The following is a 16,496-nucleotide window of genomic DNA, read 5'->3' as shown; positions in this document are numbered from 1 at the left end:
ATTTCAAAATGAGGAACAATTAGTCTAACTGGCAAATAATGGCCATGACACATGAATGTGGTTAAATTGGCTAAAATAAGCATGAAATATGGTGAAAAGTGGTTAAAAGTGACAAAAATGGGTCAACAACATATGTGACATTAGGTGGGAAACGTGGTGGAAAGGGTTTATTAATGCCAAAAATGTCTTGAAAGGGGAACAAATGTGCATAAAATCATTGAAATGTGACGGAGAAGAGGCAGCATAGCAAAAATGCATTAAAATGAGCAAAAATATGGCAAAAAAGTGTTGGAAATAGGTTAAAATATGGCAGGTTTCGTGTAGTAGTGGAAAAAGTTTTAATCTTAAGAGTTTTCCTTTATCTTGCTGTCATTTAGTACTCGACTATGTCCAATTAATTTGTTGTTAATTTAATTAATTATCTGGAAAATTCACGTTATTCAATACAATTGACAGAATAAAAAGTATAAACATTCCTCATCTCTGATGATTTTTAAGGACCACTAGTATTTATCTATATAATTCTTTTTTTTCATTCAAATCATTGAACTAATAAATATATTAAAGTTGAAAAAAAAAAAAAAAGAAAGAAAAGAAAAATACTATGCATTTCGTAATTTTATACGAAACAATTTGATAGATTTTTCAAGCGTCTAACTGTTGTTCATTTTTTTGCTATTTTTGCCGAGTTCTTTTCAGTCATATTTAATTCATACTTCGTTGCTACGGAAACAGGCGGAACTAATGATAAGACACCGGGATATTTCGGACCGATTAGTGTGGGACACAGGAATAGCACGATTCACCGCGGCAGAAACCAGCCATGCCCAAGTAAGTATTACATCTTTATGCTGGTTTTAGTTTTTTAAAATGGTGTTTATTTCATCACATTATCACATCACAAAACGAACCAATGGGTGCAAATGAAATAAATCTTCAAAAAAGAAGATTATTGAAGATTCGACTCAAATTGATGAACGCAAGCTTTGTTTGGGATGCGACTAGTTACTGGAATGAATCTCGACGTAGTCGGTAACCATCGAAGACGTGCAGACTAAAATAGAATAAACGACTTGGTTATTAGCGTGGTTAAACTGAATTAGTCAGTCTAAACTAGTAAGTCACATTGCTTTTTTTTTTACAGAAACTATAACAGTTAAAAGTTGGGACGAAAAAAGCATCCATTTTCACTTTTTAGACAGATATTTAGACAGAGAAACTACTGCACATACAACACACATCCACGTTAAAAAAACATAAATGAATGTCCTAAAATACACTTAAAATATTGCAAATAATTAACAACTAAACAAAGACTTGTTAAATTCTTAAGAAGGACTTTTATTTTTCACAAACAACGAGCCATTATAGAATTGGAATTTAGTGCTGAGTCTGACTTGAGAATATGACTAGAAAAATCCTATCTTTTTAAAAGTGTTACAGTTTAAATGAATAATCATTAAGCTTCAATACTTCATTTTAAATTTCGGATTGTTAAATTGTATGTATATGATAGTTTGGTGTTTGCATATCTGTTGTTGAATTATTCAAAAATAACCTACATTTTTAACATTTTATAGGTTTTATTGTGATTACTGTGACACCTACCTTACACATGACTCGGTAAGTTTGGCGTGTATTAGATCTAAAGGGGGGGAAATTGAGGTTTATGTTTGAAGGGTGTTTTGAATAACTAATAACTATGACTTTATTTCTTTTTTGCAAGCCATCAGTGAGGAAGACTCATTGCAGTGGCAGGAAACACAAGGAAAATGTGAAAGATTACTACCAGAAATGGATGGAGGAGCAGGCTCAAAGCCTGATCGATAAAACAAGTAAGCAGAAAACCTGAACAATGGAGGATTCATAAAACTCTAACATTTGCTAAACTTCATTGTGATACTTTGCTACCCTTTCACTGATCTTATGTGATGAGTGGAAATTAGGAATCTGCAATATTTTATCGTTTATGATTTATCGTCAAAAATATTCTCACCGGTAAGAATGTCATCCCACGATAAAAACGATAAATTCCCATGTCGGAAATTAGCGAGGGCCACGGGCCATTTGTCCCTCAATTTAGCCAGGAATGCCCCAAAAAACTGTGTTCCTCAGGCCAAAACTGGCCGTTTGTTGTCAACTTAGTATTCTCTGGAGCGAAACGTTGTTTCGGGAAGCTCTGCCGTGCACCACCGTCTGTGTGTGTGTGAGGTGCTCATCACGGTTACCTGAAGCTGCCGTGCTGCGATACATCATGGACCGCTACTTGGTTAAAACCAGATACCCATCCAACAAAGTGAACCAGTCCAAGTTCCTCCATCAGATCCACCCAAAGTTCCACAAACACGGGGACAGAGATTATGAACTGGAAACTCAACTAAAGCTAACTATGCTAAGCTAACACACCGACACACAGACTGGGCTAAGAGCTAACGCTAACCACTCCATATAAGGAACAGACCAAGTAAAAAGAACACGTCTGTCAAAGCCACAGAGAGCCATCGACTTGTTTATGGTCAGATTTAACACTTTACTATGGAAGGATAAAAGCTAAACATGTCACACGTTGTATGAAATAAATATTAGCATAAATAATAATGTCACTATTAATTCGTCCCAATTTGTGAAACGCAATATTTTTTAATTATATTTCACGTGTTCACAGACAAAGCTGGTCCCATTAGACTAATGTAACTATTGAGATTATTACACCTAAATATACTGAATGATTAAATCATCAGCTTGATCTGGTTTAATTATAGAAAATCAGAGATATTTATCAATCATAACTTTATGTAACTCATCAGATTAATGAAACAAGATTCAGCAACAGTAAAAACACTAATGGAGTTATTTTTGCTTTTCATGTGCTTTTTTTTTTTTTTGAGAAAATAATTTCATTTCAAATGAGGAAATAAATGAATTACATACAATAACACTAATAGTAATTCACCTGCGCAAATATATTCCATAAAATATCATCTCATGAACTCTTTGAGTCAGCAGCTATTGTAGCCTTTTTAAATAAATCTAGTGTTGATGTATTCACATTTATTTGTGTTTGTAAGGAACCTGTTTACACTAACTTGTGAATTTATTTATTTTTTTCATTTATCTTCATCTTGATAAATACCAGAAATTATCGGGATCGTTTTTTTTTTGGGTCAATATTGCCCGTCCCTAGTGGAAATGTCAGTATAGTCAGTGTGTGGAAGTAAAACTAATGTGAAAGTGACCTCTAGTGGCAGCACCATCCCAGTGTGTAATCTGATTTTCCAGCCAATGGCTGAGCCTCCTAATGTGGGCGCTAACTTTGTTACTCATGCTTACTCATTCATATACGCTGTGTGGTAAACAATAAAAGCCTCTTATTTAACCCACGCAGAATGGGCTCAAATACCAAGTGTGGGATATTTAAGCTCTTTGCCTAAATAGTTTAACACCTTTTCTGGCTCCCTCTGATATCTTAATTCACATGAACATTTATACAGATTATGGGTTTTAGACTAAGGTGTGTTACATTGAAATCAGTATGTTCAGGTTTAATTTAGTCAGACAACTGTTACTTAGGAAATCCACTATGATCTGCTGACATGTTTCCACTGTCAACTGCCAGTCTTTGTCAGAGGCATCTGCTGATTGCTTTGATGTTTCCTTGACTTCCGCATAGTAATTCCAGCAAAATTCTTTTGTCTTTTAACATATACTTTTCAAAAAGAAAACAAAAGAATCTTGCTGGAATTACATCAAAATCAGTTGTCTTGAACCGACCGATATTGGTCTTTAGCACACAGTGCTTAGCTTGCATTCATTTGTTGTCTAATTATTTTCATTTTTGTTTTTATCAGCGGCGGCGTTTCAGCAGGGAAAGATTCCACCCACGCCGTTCCCTGGTGGCCCCCCTCCAGGTGCGTCCTTCAGTCTTTCTGCACTGCATTAGCTGTTTTCTTTTCCTCTAAACCAGTGGTTCTCGAACAGGGGTACAGGAACACATTGCAGGGGTACTCGGATAGGTTTAACAATTCATTGAAAAATAATCAGGAAATGTTCCAAGTTGCTCTTTAGGATATTTTTTGGACAAATTCACCACCAACTAACAATACTATTGCTCAATAAAATACTACTTTTTCTTGTAATTTATTGAAACAGGATAATTTTATGCTGTAGAGGCTTTTTTTATTACACTTTTGACAAGAGACAATAATAATAATTAGCTACAATGTTCAAAAGAGGCTGTATTTACTTACTGTTGAAGTAATCACACAATAGTTGTAGTTTAACTAAATTCCAATTTAATTCCACTCATTATTTTGAATTGTTTTTGTTTTTCATTGTTTGAAAAACGCATATGACATTATTGAGAGGGTACTAATGATATGAAGAGGGGTACACATGATCTGACAAAAATGCAAAGGGGGTACACGGGACGAAAAAGATTGGGAACCACTGATCTAAACCACAGTTTGCCAACTCGGGGTTTGCGGTTATTTGGGTTTTAATGTCTTGCATAATATCAGTAAATGAACTAAAACAAACCTCTAGGTTTCAGTTTTCCTGCAAACTCACAAAGAAAAAAACAACATGACATGAAGATCTTTTTCAACTTGTTCCTTATTTCTGATGTTCTACTATATGTGTTATTCAGTACATTAATCAAGATTATATTGTAATTTTTATTACACAAACAAAGAAATGTTTCTAAGTAAAATATATCAGCATGATTGATTAATAGAAATATACATCAGTCAAAGCAGAAAGAGTGAATGTGTGGGTTAGGGTAAAATCTGATGTTGATCATAATTATGTCACCTAGTGTATATTTAAGAACCTTTATTATTTTTGATGAACCTCTCATACCCATCTCTCAGTCATAGTAGGTGTCAGTGATGGGAAAGATGTCAAACAGTGGAAAACTTTACAAATAAAAAAAGCTGAGAATATAAAACTGAAATCAATTTATATGTAGAAGAAATAGAAGTTTTGACTAAAAGCCTTTTTCTGACCTTTACCTATTTTTGCTTCATTAATGATCCCTTTTAAACATGTACATTGGTTTGGTTTAAGATATTTTTTTTTCTGTCACTCAGGTGGTCCACCTCGCCCAGGTATGCTCCCCACACCCCCGATGGGAGGGCCTCCCATGATGCCCATGATGGGGCCCCCACCACACGGGATGATGCCTGGCGGCCCTGGTGAGATACATGTTCCTCTGAGGCATCACTCGTTTGTAGCTAATGTCTGTTAAAGTTGGATAACTTTATTGTCATTTATGGTTCAGCAATGGTAAACGGAACAAGACGCCATTGTTTAATTAAAAATAAATGTATAAGTTTAGGACTTTTATTTGAAATGGTATTTTTTTACTAAATAAGTTGCCTTTGATTCAGACTGAGTAGAGGAAAGGCTACAGAATTTTATATAAAAAATAAAATCCCCATTTTTTTTTCTCTGAAAACTCAATTTTTATTTGCAATAGTTTGTGATTAATTAAAATTAAAAAAAAAAAAAATGAGTAACCTTTTTTGCGTATCTGTAATGTTTTTTTTTTTTTTGTGGAAACTTGATAAACAGACTAATGGCGTTTTAAAATCGGGCTTTTATCATCATCGTCTTTTATCCAAAGTTAAGCCGTTTCTAAGCAAGTCGTCAATGCTTTTATTTCAAGTCGTCTGGACTCCTGCAACGCACTTTAGTCAGGCATCAGCCATAAAGCACTTTGTCGCTTGCAGTTAGTCCAGAATTCTGCAGCACGACTTTTAACAGGGGCCAAAAAACATGAACATACTGTTTGACCCCAGTCTTTGCACTGGTTCCTTGTTTATTTTAGAATTGGAACTGCCCCCACTGTGGTGTGTTTTAAATCTCGTCTTAAGACCCACTTTTATTCTGTGGCTTTTAGCACCGTGCAAGATGTGTGGTCCCCAGTGTCTTTTTATTTATTTTATTGGTTTTTTTAATGTGTTTTTAATTCTATTTATTGTTTTATACTCATTCAGTGGTGAAGCCCATTTGTATTGTTTTGGTTTTAGTGTTTTTATGATCTCATGTGCAGCACTTTGGAAACATTTTGTTGTTTAAATGTGCTGTATAATTAAAGTGGATTGGATTGAAAAACATTGGTCTTGCCATCCACAAGGATTTGACTTCAAGGTATTTTAGCTGACACTTTGATTTAGATTTTATTTATTTTTTAATTCTGATCACGGAAATGACAACTTAAAAACTGTTTAAAAAAAATAAAAATAAAATAACTATCTTGCATCTTCAAATTCTTACACGTCTTAGTTTACATGAATGAAAAGGAGTAGGAAGAAGTATAAACTTATCTAATCATACTCCTTACATTTTTTTTCTAGATTTCCAAACGTAAACGTCAACAGTCTGAATTTACTAACACTTTAAAAACTATAATGTGAATAAACACTCAATGCAATATGATATTCACACAGAAACTATGCAATAATTGTTTTTTTTTACATTAACCATACCTCCTTTACAAATAACTTTGAGTGAATCTCTTTCATGGAAGCAGTATTGATTGCTTCTTTCAGCTGGATGATGCACCCTGCTGTGGAGCTGAGGGGGTTTCTACCAATAAGTAGATTCTAATTATTGTGCTTGCTTGCTAAACTGTTGGATCCCTGTGTGTAATAGTGTAAATGATTATTAATTAAGTGGTCTTATTTCAGTACCTAAACTGTGTCCCACCGCTGTCACTTTTAGGAGGCATGAGGCCACCGATGGGGGGACCTATGCAGATGATGCCTGGACCGCCACACATGATGCGTCACCCTCGACCAATGATGATGCCAGTCAGGCCAGGCATGATGCGACCAGACAGATAAGGCCGAATGGACTTCCAGTCCTTTTTGTTTCTTCAAACAGACGCTGTCTAGTGAGGACACTCAGATTCAGTGCAACTCAACCATCAAAGTCAGACATTTACTTTGTGTTTTTTTTTTCTTCACAATACTCAGTTTTCAGGTATTTATTAAGATTCGCCTTTTTATTTGAAATAACTTCAGATCCCGGACCCTGATGGATGGTGTCTGTGTTTTTATTGTTCAGATCCAAGAATGTTTTTACACTGACTTCCTGTTTTGTCCTCACATTGACAGGTTATTGTTTCATTTTTACATTGTTTCATGTTTTCTGATTTGTAGTTGTTTGGATAATAAAACAATAACACACACTGCTTCCTTTTTTTTTGTTGATCTTATTGACTGCTTGTAGACTGGGAAAAATTGAACTTGTGGGTAAAGACTCAATGTATTCCCAGTTTGCTGTAACGGCACAAAGTGAGATGATCATTACAACTTAATGCAGACGACTACTTTCTCCTTGGTCAGATAACATCATATATACCTGTATATATATATATAAATGTATGTATCAATATAGGAGATATTGTCATTTTCTATATCGTCAAAATAGAAAACTTACCATATCTTAAATCTAGATATATTGCCCATCCCTATTTGGTACCATTGCTGGACAACGGCCCCTGTTTTAGACTCAACTCTTGAACAGAAGTGTCATGTTCTCTTAGTTGCAGGTTTGATGAGGTGGTGAATGTTAACTGACATATACAGGATTTACTTTTTTTCCCTAATGTCTTGGACCTACATAACTCCAATCATCAGAAGTTAATTGTAAAAATGGATATTTCTTAGATGTGGTCCATGAAAATGATGAGCCTGGGTTGCCTTCATTAGTTCGCTCACTCAGGCATATTGCTAGACTTATGGCTCTTATGTAAGAATCCAGCAGCTTGTGATTTATGATCTCAGCTGGCACACAGTGCCTTACTAGAACAGTAGTGTATGTGAAGCATCAGCTAATGCAGTGTTTCTCAAATGGGGGTGCGTGTACCCCTAGGGGTACGTGCTGGCACTACAGGGTATATTTGAGAGAGAGAGAGGGGGGAAAAGTGTTTTAAAGCATTAAAATATGTAGTTATATAATGTCTACTTTTAGTTAAAAATGACGATCATACTGAGTATAACCAGCAACTCACAAAAACAAGCGAAATACGAGAAAAATATAAATAAAACGACACAAACACACAGAGAATAAATTAAATAAGACCAACAATACACAAAAACGACATCACGCACACACATACAAGAGAAACAAATATACTGAATAATAAAATCAACAAAATACACAACATGACTGCACTAAAAACACACACTAAGACAACAAGTACTGAGAGAAAAATACACCAGATCACTTTAAATACACAAAAATAACAGAAATATGCAAAACGACACTAAAATACACAAACACACACACACACTGAGAGAGAATAATCTAAATAATACCAACAACACACACACACAAATTAAGAGAAAAATATACTGAATTACAGACAAACAACAAAATATAGAAAATGACACCAAAAACACACAAAATGATGACAGAAATGCTCTTGATTAGAACATGAACTGAAAATACAAAAGGTTAGTGTTGGTCCCACATCAGGAGGGAGTGGCTAAAGTGGATAAAAACTATAGAAATAACTATTCAGGAGGCACTGAATACTGTTTAATTACAAAAATAGATTCTTTATAATGTGTGTTATCACTCATTCATTCCATCATTATGCTCTATAGTGGTTTGTCACAGAATTCTGAGCAAAATGTTGTACAAGGACAAAGGGTGTACTTGAGCCAAAGAAGTTTGAGAACCACTGATCTAATGCGTACTTTATTAAAACGTCTCAACAGATGGCGCTAGAGAGTCACTGCACTTTGTAATGAGGGGCACAACAGTGAAATGATGTGCACTGACTGATTATATGCTTTCATGGACTCTCCAAACTTCTTTGTATCTCTCCATCCCAGAGGACATTTGTATGGCATGATGGTTTTTGTTTTTGTTTTTTTTTTTTTGTTGGAAAATTTCTGGGGCATGTATAAAAACTAAATTTGTTTCGGGGGCATTGGTCATATGCTTCATGCTGTTTTTTTTTTTGCCAATTTGTTTGCTCACAGAAAGAGTGTGCAAAAGACAACCCAAAAGATGACATTGTTGTGCGTCTCATCGCAGCCTTTTAGAGTCATCACTCATGCATGCCATAGTGACCCTTTAAAAAAATGTTGAGCAGAACTACATGCGGGGAAGGACGTCGTCCATTAAATGTCCCATAAACATGTACTCCCCACATCAGTGTGACAGAAATAAATCCATGTTAATGCACTTTTTATGCATTGGCCTATGTCAAGCAAAAGGCAGATGCCCATGTGTCATCTAAAATCAGAAGAGTCCTTATGAATATTCAATTTAACCATGAAGTGGAGTGCTGCCCTGAAGGGAATGAAGTGGTGGAAGGTGTTTATGATCAGCACTGATGAGATGTGTGTTATTATCATGAATATCCAATGACAAAAATTGGTCAGATAGCATCAGGCACATGCTTTGGAGAGAGGTCTGTATGGTTAAATATGCAACATTACGTCTAAAAAAAACTACAGTAAACCACTAATTCATATCAGACATGAGAAACATGGCGGTCCAGGGCACACATGTGGCCCATCAGCAGAGCTTATGTTTGCATCATACCTGTTAAGTCTTCCGTTTTGGCCGGGAAACTCCTGTATCTGATCCCTCTTTCCCCCCTGTCCTCCCGTATTATAGTATTTTCTCATTTTATTTTCTCATTTTATAATGTAATAATAATTTAAAGATGAATAAATAAAAACATTCCTCTGCCTCTCCAAACTGAACGCTGTCACTAGCCTCGTGAGAACTGCCACCTGCAGTGGTCTGGGTGGTAGTTCTCGCGAGATTAGATTAGATTAGATTAGATAAGATTAGATTAGATTAGATTAGATTAGATTAGAAACCCAGGAACAAGAAGACGTTACGGCGAAGAACTTGTGTAAATACCTTTTAAAATGTGACAGAGAGTTTACCTTCCTAGAGAGCAGCAGGATGGGACACAGTTACACGTTTTGCGTCTCCCACAGAGGGAAGAAACGAAGTAAATCACCATGAAAAATCTGCCAATCACAAACCCCACAATACAAACATACACTTCTCCCAAAAAAAGCGTTAAAGGATGTAAAGTGTGCAACAAATGTGTCTAATAAGTCATTAGTGAAAACCAGAAAACCACGAGTGAGCACGAGAAATGAAAAGAAATCATTCAATGAAAATAAAATATAAAAGCCTAATTTAAAGACAAGGAACGTGAAATTAACAGAAAATATGTAATATGTTGATTTGTATATGAACTGTAGGTATATTAAATAAAAAAATGTGCTTCATGTACCGATTTATGTTTTAATTTAGACTGTTTTATAATGTAGGAATTAGGGCTGAGCAATAAATCGAGATTCAAGATATATCGAGTTTTCTATTTTGGTGATATAGAAATCTACAATACTACAATTTATAGCTTATTTTGTATCAAAATACTCGTTAGATGGATTACTGAGTGCGTCCTAACACAGACCTTCTCCATAACAAGCTACACTACAGAGCACACTCACAGGTGCTGTCCATTACTGGTGAAAAAGCCAAAAGTGGCACATATTGCTCCCGATTCCGGAATCAGAATTAGAATCCTTTTATTTGTCATTTCACAGGAAAAGCACAACAAATAATTCCAATGTGTGAAGAAGCGTTTGGTGGTTAAAACCTGCAGGAATATTAGTATGATGTACAGTATATTAGCATCATGTTTTCACTTTTTACTCTGTTGGAAGGTCAGAACCAAGTGATAACTTCTTTCATTCATCCACACTCAAATATGTATTTATTTTAAATAAATAAAAATGGGTTCATATTTTTGTAAAATTGGGGTACGCAAATTGTCATAGGGGGTACATGAATAGAAAATAAAAATTGTAAATTTGAATATAAATTGACTGGCAGTCAGGAGCCCCCATGCATTGCCACAAATTGCACAGTAGCTGATGTAGGATCATGACAGAGAAACAATCTCGTCAAAAAAAGCGCTAATATGACGAGAGCTACATTGCTTTACCTATTTACATTCTTTACAGATAATTATCCTTTTTTTTAATTATCATACAATATTACTCAACAAAACAGGTCTAATTCAGAGACACATTTCACTGTAGACCTACATCGTATATGACATCACCGGTTCCCAATTTTTTTTTTGGGTCGTGACCCCATTTTAATATCACTAATTTTTGGTGTCTCCAGAATCAATTTTTTTTCTTTCTAGAATTAGCATTTGATAAGGTTTGCTGTTCTTATACTGCTTTTTATTTTCACTAAATTTATATTTCAAAAAGTGAGAGCATAAAATACAGTTTCTTAAGATTGTTTTGTGTGTGGTCTTATAATTAAAAAAAAAGAAATTCATTTTAAAAATGTATTTTAATCAGTATTTTTTTTATTATTATAAATTAGGGCGACGGTGGCTCAGGTGGTAGAGGGTCGTCTTCTGATCGAGAGGTTGGGGGTTCGATCCCAGTACCTGACTATGTGTCAAAGTGTCCTTGGGCAAGACACTGAACCCTAAGTTGCTCCCTAGCGCCTTGCATGGCAGTCCTGTCCCACTGGTGTGTGAATATGAGAGTGATTGGGTGAATAAGCTCATATGTAAAGCGCTTTGGGACTGCTTCAGTGTGGTGATAAAGCGCTATATAAATCAATAAATTACTAGACGCTCAGTGGTAGAGTGGGTCGTCCAATAACAGAAAGGTTGGGAGTTGGAATCCCGCTCTAGCCAAGTCATTCTCGTGTCTTTGGGCAAAGCACTTTATTCACATTGCCTAGTATGAATGTAGTGTGTGAGTGGTGGTTGGAGGGGCTGATGGCGCACTATGACAGCCTCGCTTCCGTCAGTCTGCCCCAGGGCAGCTGTGGCTACAATAGTAGCTTACCACCACCACCACCACCGTGTGTGGAATGAAAGAATAATGCACATCAATGTAAAGCGCTTTGAGTGTCTATGATGAATTTTATTTTGGAGGACTTCATTTGAATTCCAGGTGACCCCACATGAGGTCACGACCCCAAGGTTGAAAAACGCATGCATTGCATTATTACGTTTTTCAGGTGTGCAGGTACGGAACTGTGAAAAGTTTGGGAAACACTGTGAATCTTTCACAAAATCTTTTACATTTTTCTTCTGTGCATATGCTTTCAGCTCTTTGGCATCTTTGACACAAGTGAAGAGCACATAAAGACCAAAAATAGCATTGTGGACTGGCCCTCCCTCTCTGCAGAATGCTGACTGGTTGGTGAGCGGTTAGAGGAAGACATATGATAGATTTAACGGACCACACTGCAAACAGGCTGTGTCACTGAACCACTGAATCCAAATGATCTCAGCTCAGCTCACGTCTTCCACATGTCTTTCTTCAATGCATCCACTTCTGCTTCCAGCGTGTATTTGCCATTCTCCTCATTTGACAGCCTTGGTTGAATGAAACATGATAATCCTCTGAATAGCAATTCCTCCAAAGCCAATTGGCTCATCATTGCATGAAGCCCAGCCTTGAAGTGCAACATGCAGAAGATGATGATTGTGCAGGGTTGCCGGGTGGTCGATTGATTCACACATTCAGGGAGAAAGAAATGAGTCTTTTGCATGGAAGGATTTTTGGCAAATGATTTAAATATTTCTTTCTCTTCCTTTTAGTCCATCTCATTCTCATCATCCCTCTCTCTCCCACTTGTCTTGCAGTCTCTGCTGCCAAACTACTTTGTAATTTAATCCATTTAGTCCTGGCTCAGATCAATATCTATTTTATTTCGTCTTAAGGGCTGCATTTTGAAAAGGTGTCTTTAAACAGCAGGTATGGGCTCCCATGAGCATATGGGTTCTACACCACATGGTACCATCATGATTATTCACACTTTAAAGATGTGTAAGGTATTTCTATCCCCATTAATACTGATACAGTATATCCAAATGTATGGGCATTGGCCACCCCCCATCTTTAAAAAATCCGAATTCGATCCAGATGAAACTTGGTGGGGTAATTGAGGGACCAATCAGACATAACTGAGTCATAGAGGAACCATGGTATACATTTTTTAAATTTTGCCAATGATGAAAGATAGATATTTTTTAGACTTTTGAAACTTATCCAAAATCAGTATGTTATTGATACGCTTCCCCTACAAATTTAATGGAATCTCCTAGGGTGTAAAGTCTACCAATTTGGTCCACATGCAGGAGAAATTAAAAATGTTTGGAGAAACAATGAATTATTGTGTAAATTACAGATTATTTCAGGTGTAGATATCTCAGTCCCTCCAAATACAGAAATCCAATAAAACTCCATAATGTTTGTAGGGCTCACAGTTTCCCCATGATGCCAGTCATTTTTTTAAATAACAATTTGTTGAACTCTTAAGTTTTCAAAATTCTGCAATTTTTCTGCAGAATATGCTAAAAAAAAATCTGCTCAAATTAAAAAGAAAATGGTCACAAAATCAAGGAAATTTAGGTAAAAATCTTGTCAGGGATTAATACTGTATATGTCACCTATTGATTGGAAATTTTTGGTGCCTTGCCTTACATAGTTTATTAGAGATGTAACGATTAATCGTAAGGCAGTTAAAAATCGATTAATAGGTATCACGATTGACATCGATACTTTGAAAATTGAATTGTAGTACTTTTTTATCCCTTCTCTTGTCCAGCAGTGTACCGGTGCGTGGAATCTGCTACTATTTTCTTTCTGGCCGCCTTCTACTCTTACATGTTAATGTTGCATGTTAATAAATGATTCGTTACCCCTTTAGCACTGAAAGAATATTTGTAATTTTACATGAATATCTGTAAAAGTCACGTTTTTCTATTAGCTCTGTCTGCTAGCATAGCATCTCAGTCCAATTGTTAAGGCACAAAATACATTTTCAGTTGCACTTTTAAAAAGAAAAAGAACTATTATGCAGTTTTGCATTGTTTACTATAGAACCAGAATTTAAATTAATAAGCTTCTTCTTCATTTGTATTATTCCTTTTTTTATTTCATTCAAGATTTATTTTTACTTAAATTGCATTGTTTTGAATAGTTTATCAAGGGATTCTTTTAACAATGAAAAATAAAAGGAAAATAATGCAGTATTTTTTTCCCAAAAAAAATAAAGGAATATTTTTCCGTCATCATTTGACTACAGTCCCATTTTGTAAAATAAATTGTGAGAGAATCGTATCGTGCACCCTGTATCGTGAATCGAATCGTATCGGGAGTTGAGTGAATCTTTACATCCCTATAGTTTATACATCATTTATATATGGAAGTGCAAACTAGGGCATAAAATGTTGATATTGCTCTTTTTCCCACCTAAAATCTGTGGCCCACTCCAGATTAAACTGGCTAACATTTGGCCCCTGAACTAAAATGACTTTGACACCCCTGTTCTACACGAAAAACCAACACAAATAATCTCTCAACAGATATCTATGATTGCTCAGTCAATTACACCAATGTTTGATGACTTACAGTTAACTCTTCTTGAATTGCAGTGATTCATTTTTTACGAAGATGTTGAAATTCTACGCCTGGCTTCTTAGCAAATGAATGACATGGAATCAGATTCAATTAGGACTCATTTCATTAGCAGCCCCTTTTCAGCGACCAGGAAAAAGTTGGAATTAATATTTCTTTCACCTCCGAGACAGATGAACTATCTGCACCATGTCGCACACTGAGACGGCCAATAAGGAGTTCTTGGATTTTCTTCACCAAGAATATTCAACCCCTGCTAGGAATTTATGAGCAGAAAGGCAACAGCCTGACAGCTAAATGTCCAAATGTGACTGTAAGAACTGGTCCCTCGATGCTGCTCGGGGAGCATTTGAAGTACATTTTTCCACTGTGCTCTATTTTAGTTTGAAAAGGCTTTAGCCCAGACAGCCACCGGCCATTTGAGCTCTGCAGACATGGACAGTGTATGTCTTTTCACCTGCGTCATGTGTTACCATCGTCTATAAATATCCATGTTAAATATTCATCCGTAAGCATTTGTATTGGAAGCATTTTGCACCTTACAGCTGAGAAAGATTTACAAAATTCAATTCTTTGAGTTTGAATTTTCAGTTATTCCCACAGGGAATAGTTAAGTTGATGACTTAACTACCAACTAGGGTTCTGGTTAACTCTTAAAAAGTTTGGTTTTTCAAGTTCATATACTTTATTTTCTGCTCTTTTTTGATTTCCCCAAGACTTTGGGAGATTGTCGATTAGAAATGCCCAAAACCCAATCACTTTTTTCATTCATTAGTTCATTGGATACATTTATAGAAATGTGAAAATTATCGTTGATGTGATAGCATATAAAGGTCCTCAATGGGTTTGGAATCCTGTTGAGGATTCTTGGTAACTCTTTAAAAAGTTTGATTTTTTAAGAGTTCATATTTTCTGCTTTTTTTTTTTGGTTTCCCCAAGACGTTTGGAGACTGTCAGTGTCGATTAGAAATGGGCAAAACCCAATCACTTTTTTCCAACATAATATTAGTTAATTAGATAAATTCATAAAAATATGAAAATTATCAATATTTGATAGTTTACAACTGGTCTGGCTTTGGGACGTACCATAAGCCTCTATTAACAAACTTTGACTGATTCCTATTGTTTAATTTCTCAAAAAAATTAAATGAAAGTTTGTACCCCCCCCCCCCCCCCCCCCCCCCAAAAAAAAAAAAAAATCCCAATTAAACAAAAAGTACAACTCACGAAACTGCTCATGACCCACAAGTAGAAACCTGAGCTGTGTTTGTAAAATGTTCAAACATAAAATTCTGATTACTACTAAAAGATACTTCAGGTTGGTTTTTCAAAGAGCTATCATTGATCAGGTTTTACAGCTTTGTATCAGTTTAAGTGCTGGAAGAGAAAGACGAATGGAGGAGTAAGTTACATCTGCCAGAGAGAAAATCCACAAATCTAAGATTTTCCATCCTTGATCCGACCCAATAAATGTCCTCATCAGGAAAGGCACATGCAATCAACCCCCTCCCAGCAACGTACTATACGAAGATGATTTCTCCTTTTCTCCCAAAAGAAATATGCAGTCCATATGGACTTGAAAGACCAATCATCTAAAAATATTTCATCATACATGAAGCGCATGCAGACTGCTCTAGTCCCCATACTACAGTATTGTTCTTTCTCTGCTCTCATACTAAAGATGCATCCATGGCCATTATCTCTCTAAATTATGCACATAATTTATCAACTAAAACAAGAGCCAAGTTCTTTTCCAGGCATTCCTTTTAGTTAGAGTTTTTTCATTCCTTTTAGTTAGAGTTTTTTTGGTTGTTTTTGTTGTATATCTTTGCTTCTCTGAGAACCATATTTATTTCCATTTCTGCAGTCACGTACGGCTAATTAGACAGACCAGGACAAAACAATAGGAAGAGGAAATGTTGTATCTTTTACAAAAGACTCCAGTGTGATAGGAGTTTTTTTTATACACCAAATACATAAATCTTTGCTCAATCAATGGATTTTCCTTCAGGAATCAGCAGTGATGAATGTCTTTATCCGCAACCTTGG

General features: G+C 35.7%; 1 protein-coding gene across 1 annotated transcript; it reads left to right on the top strand.

Moving 5' to 3' along the window:
* The first annotated feature begins 658 nt into the window (after nucleotides 1-658).
* snrpc (small nuclear ribonucleoprotein polypeptide C) lies at nucleotides 659-7,202 on the top strand. Its single transcript, XM_028447309.1, has 6 exons — nucleotides 659-831; nucleotides 1,581-1,623; nucleotides 1,727-1,835; nucleotides 3,849-3,908; nucleotides 5,088-5,192; nucleotides 6,724-7,202. Exons 1-6 carry the CDS (start codon nucleotides 824-826, stop codon nucleotides 6,843-6,845), a joined length of 447 nt encoding a protein of 148 aa, XP_028303110.1. The 5' UTR covers nucleotides 659-823; the 3' UTR covers nucleotides 6,846-7,202.
* Nucleotides 7,203-16,496: the final 9,294 nt, after the last annotated feature.

Source organism: Gouania willdenowi, chromosome 5 (genome assembly GCF_900634775.1).
Source record: "Gouania willdenowi chromosome 5, fGouWil2.1, whole genome shotgun sequence".
In the NCBI taxonomy this organism is placed as follows: domain Eukaryota; kingdom Metazoa; phylum Chordata; class Actinopteri; order Blenniiformes; family Gobiesocidae; genus Gouania; species Gouania willdenowi.
The sequence above is the reverse complement of the archived record's forward strand: the minus strand, read 5'-3'. Positions and strand labels throughout refer to the sequence as shown.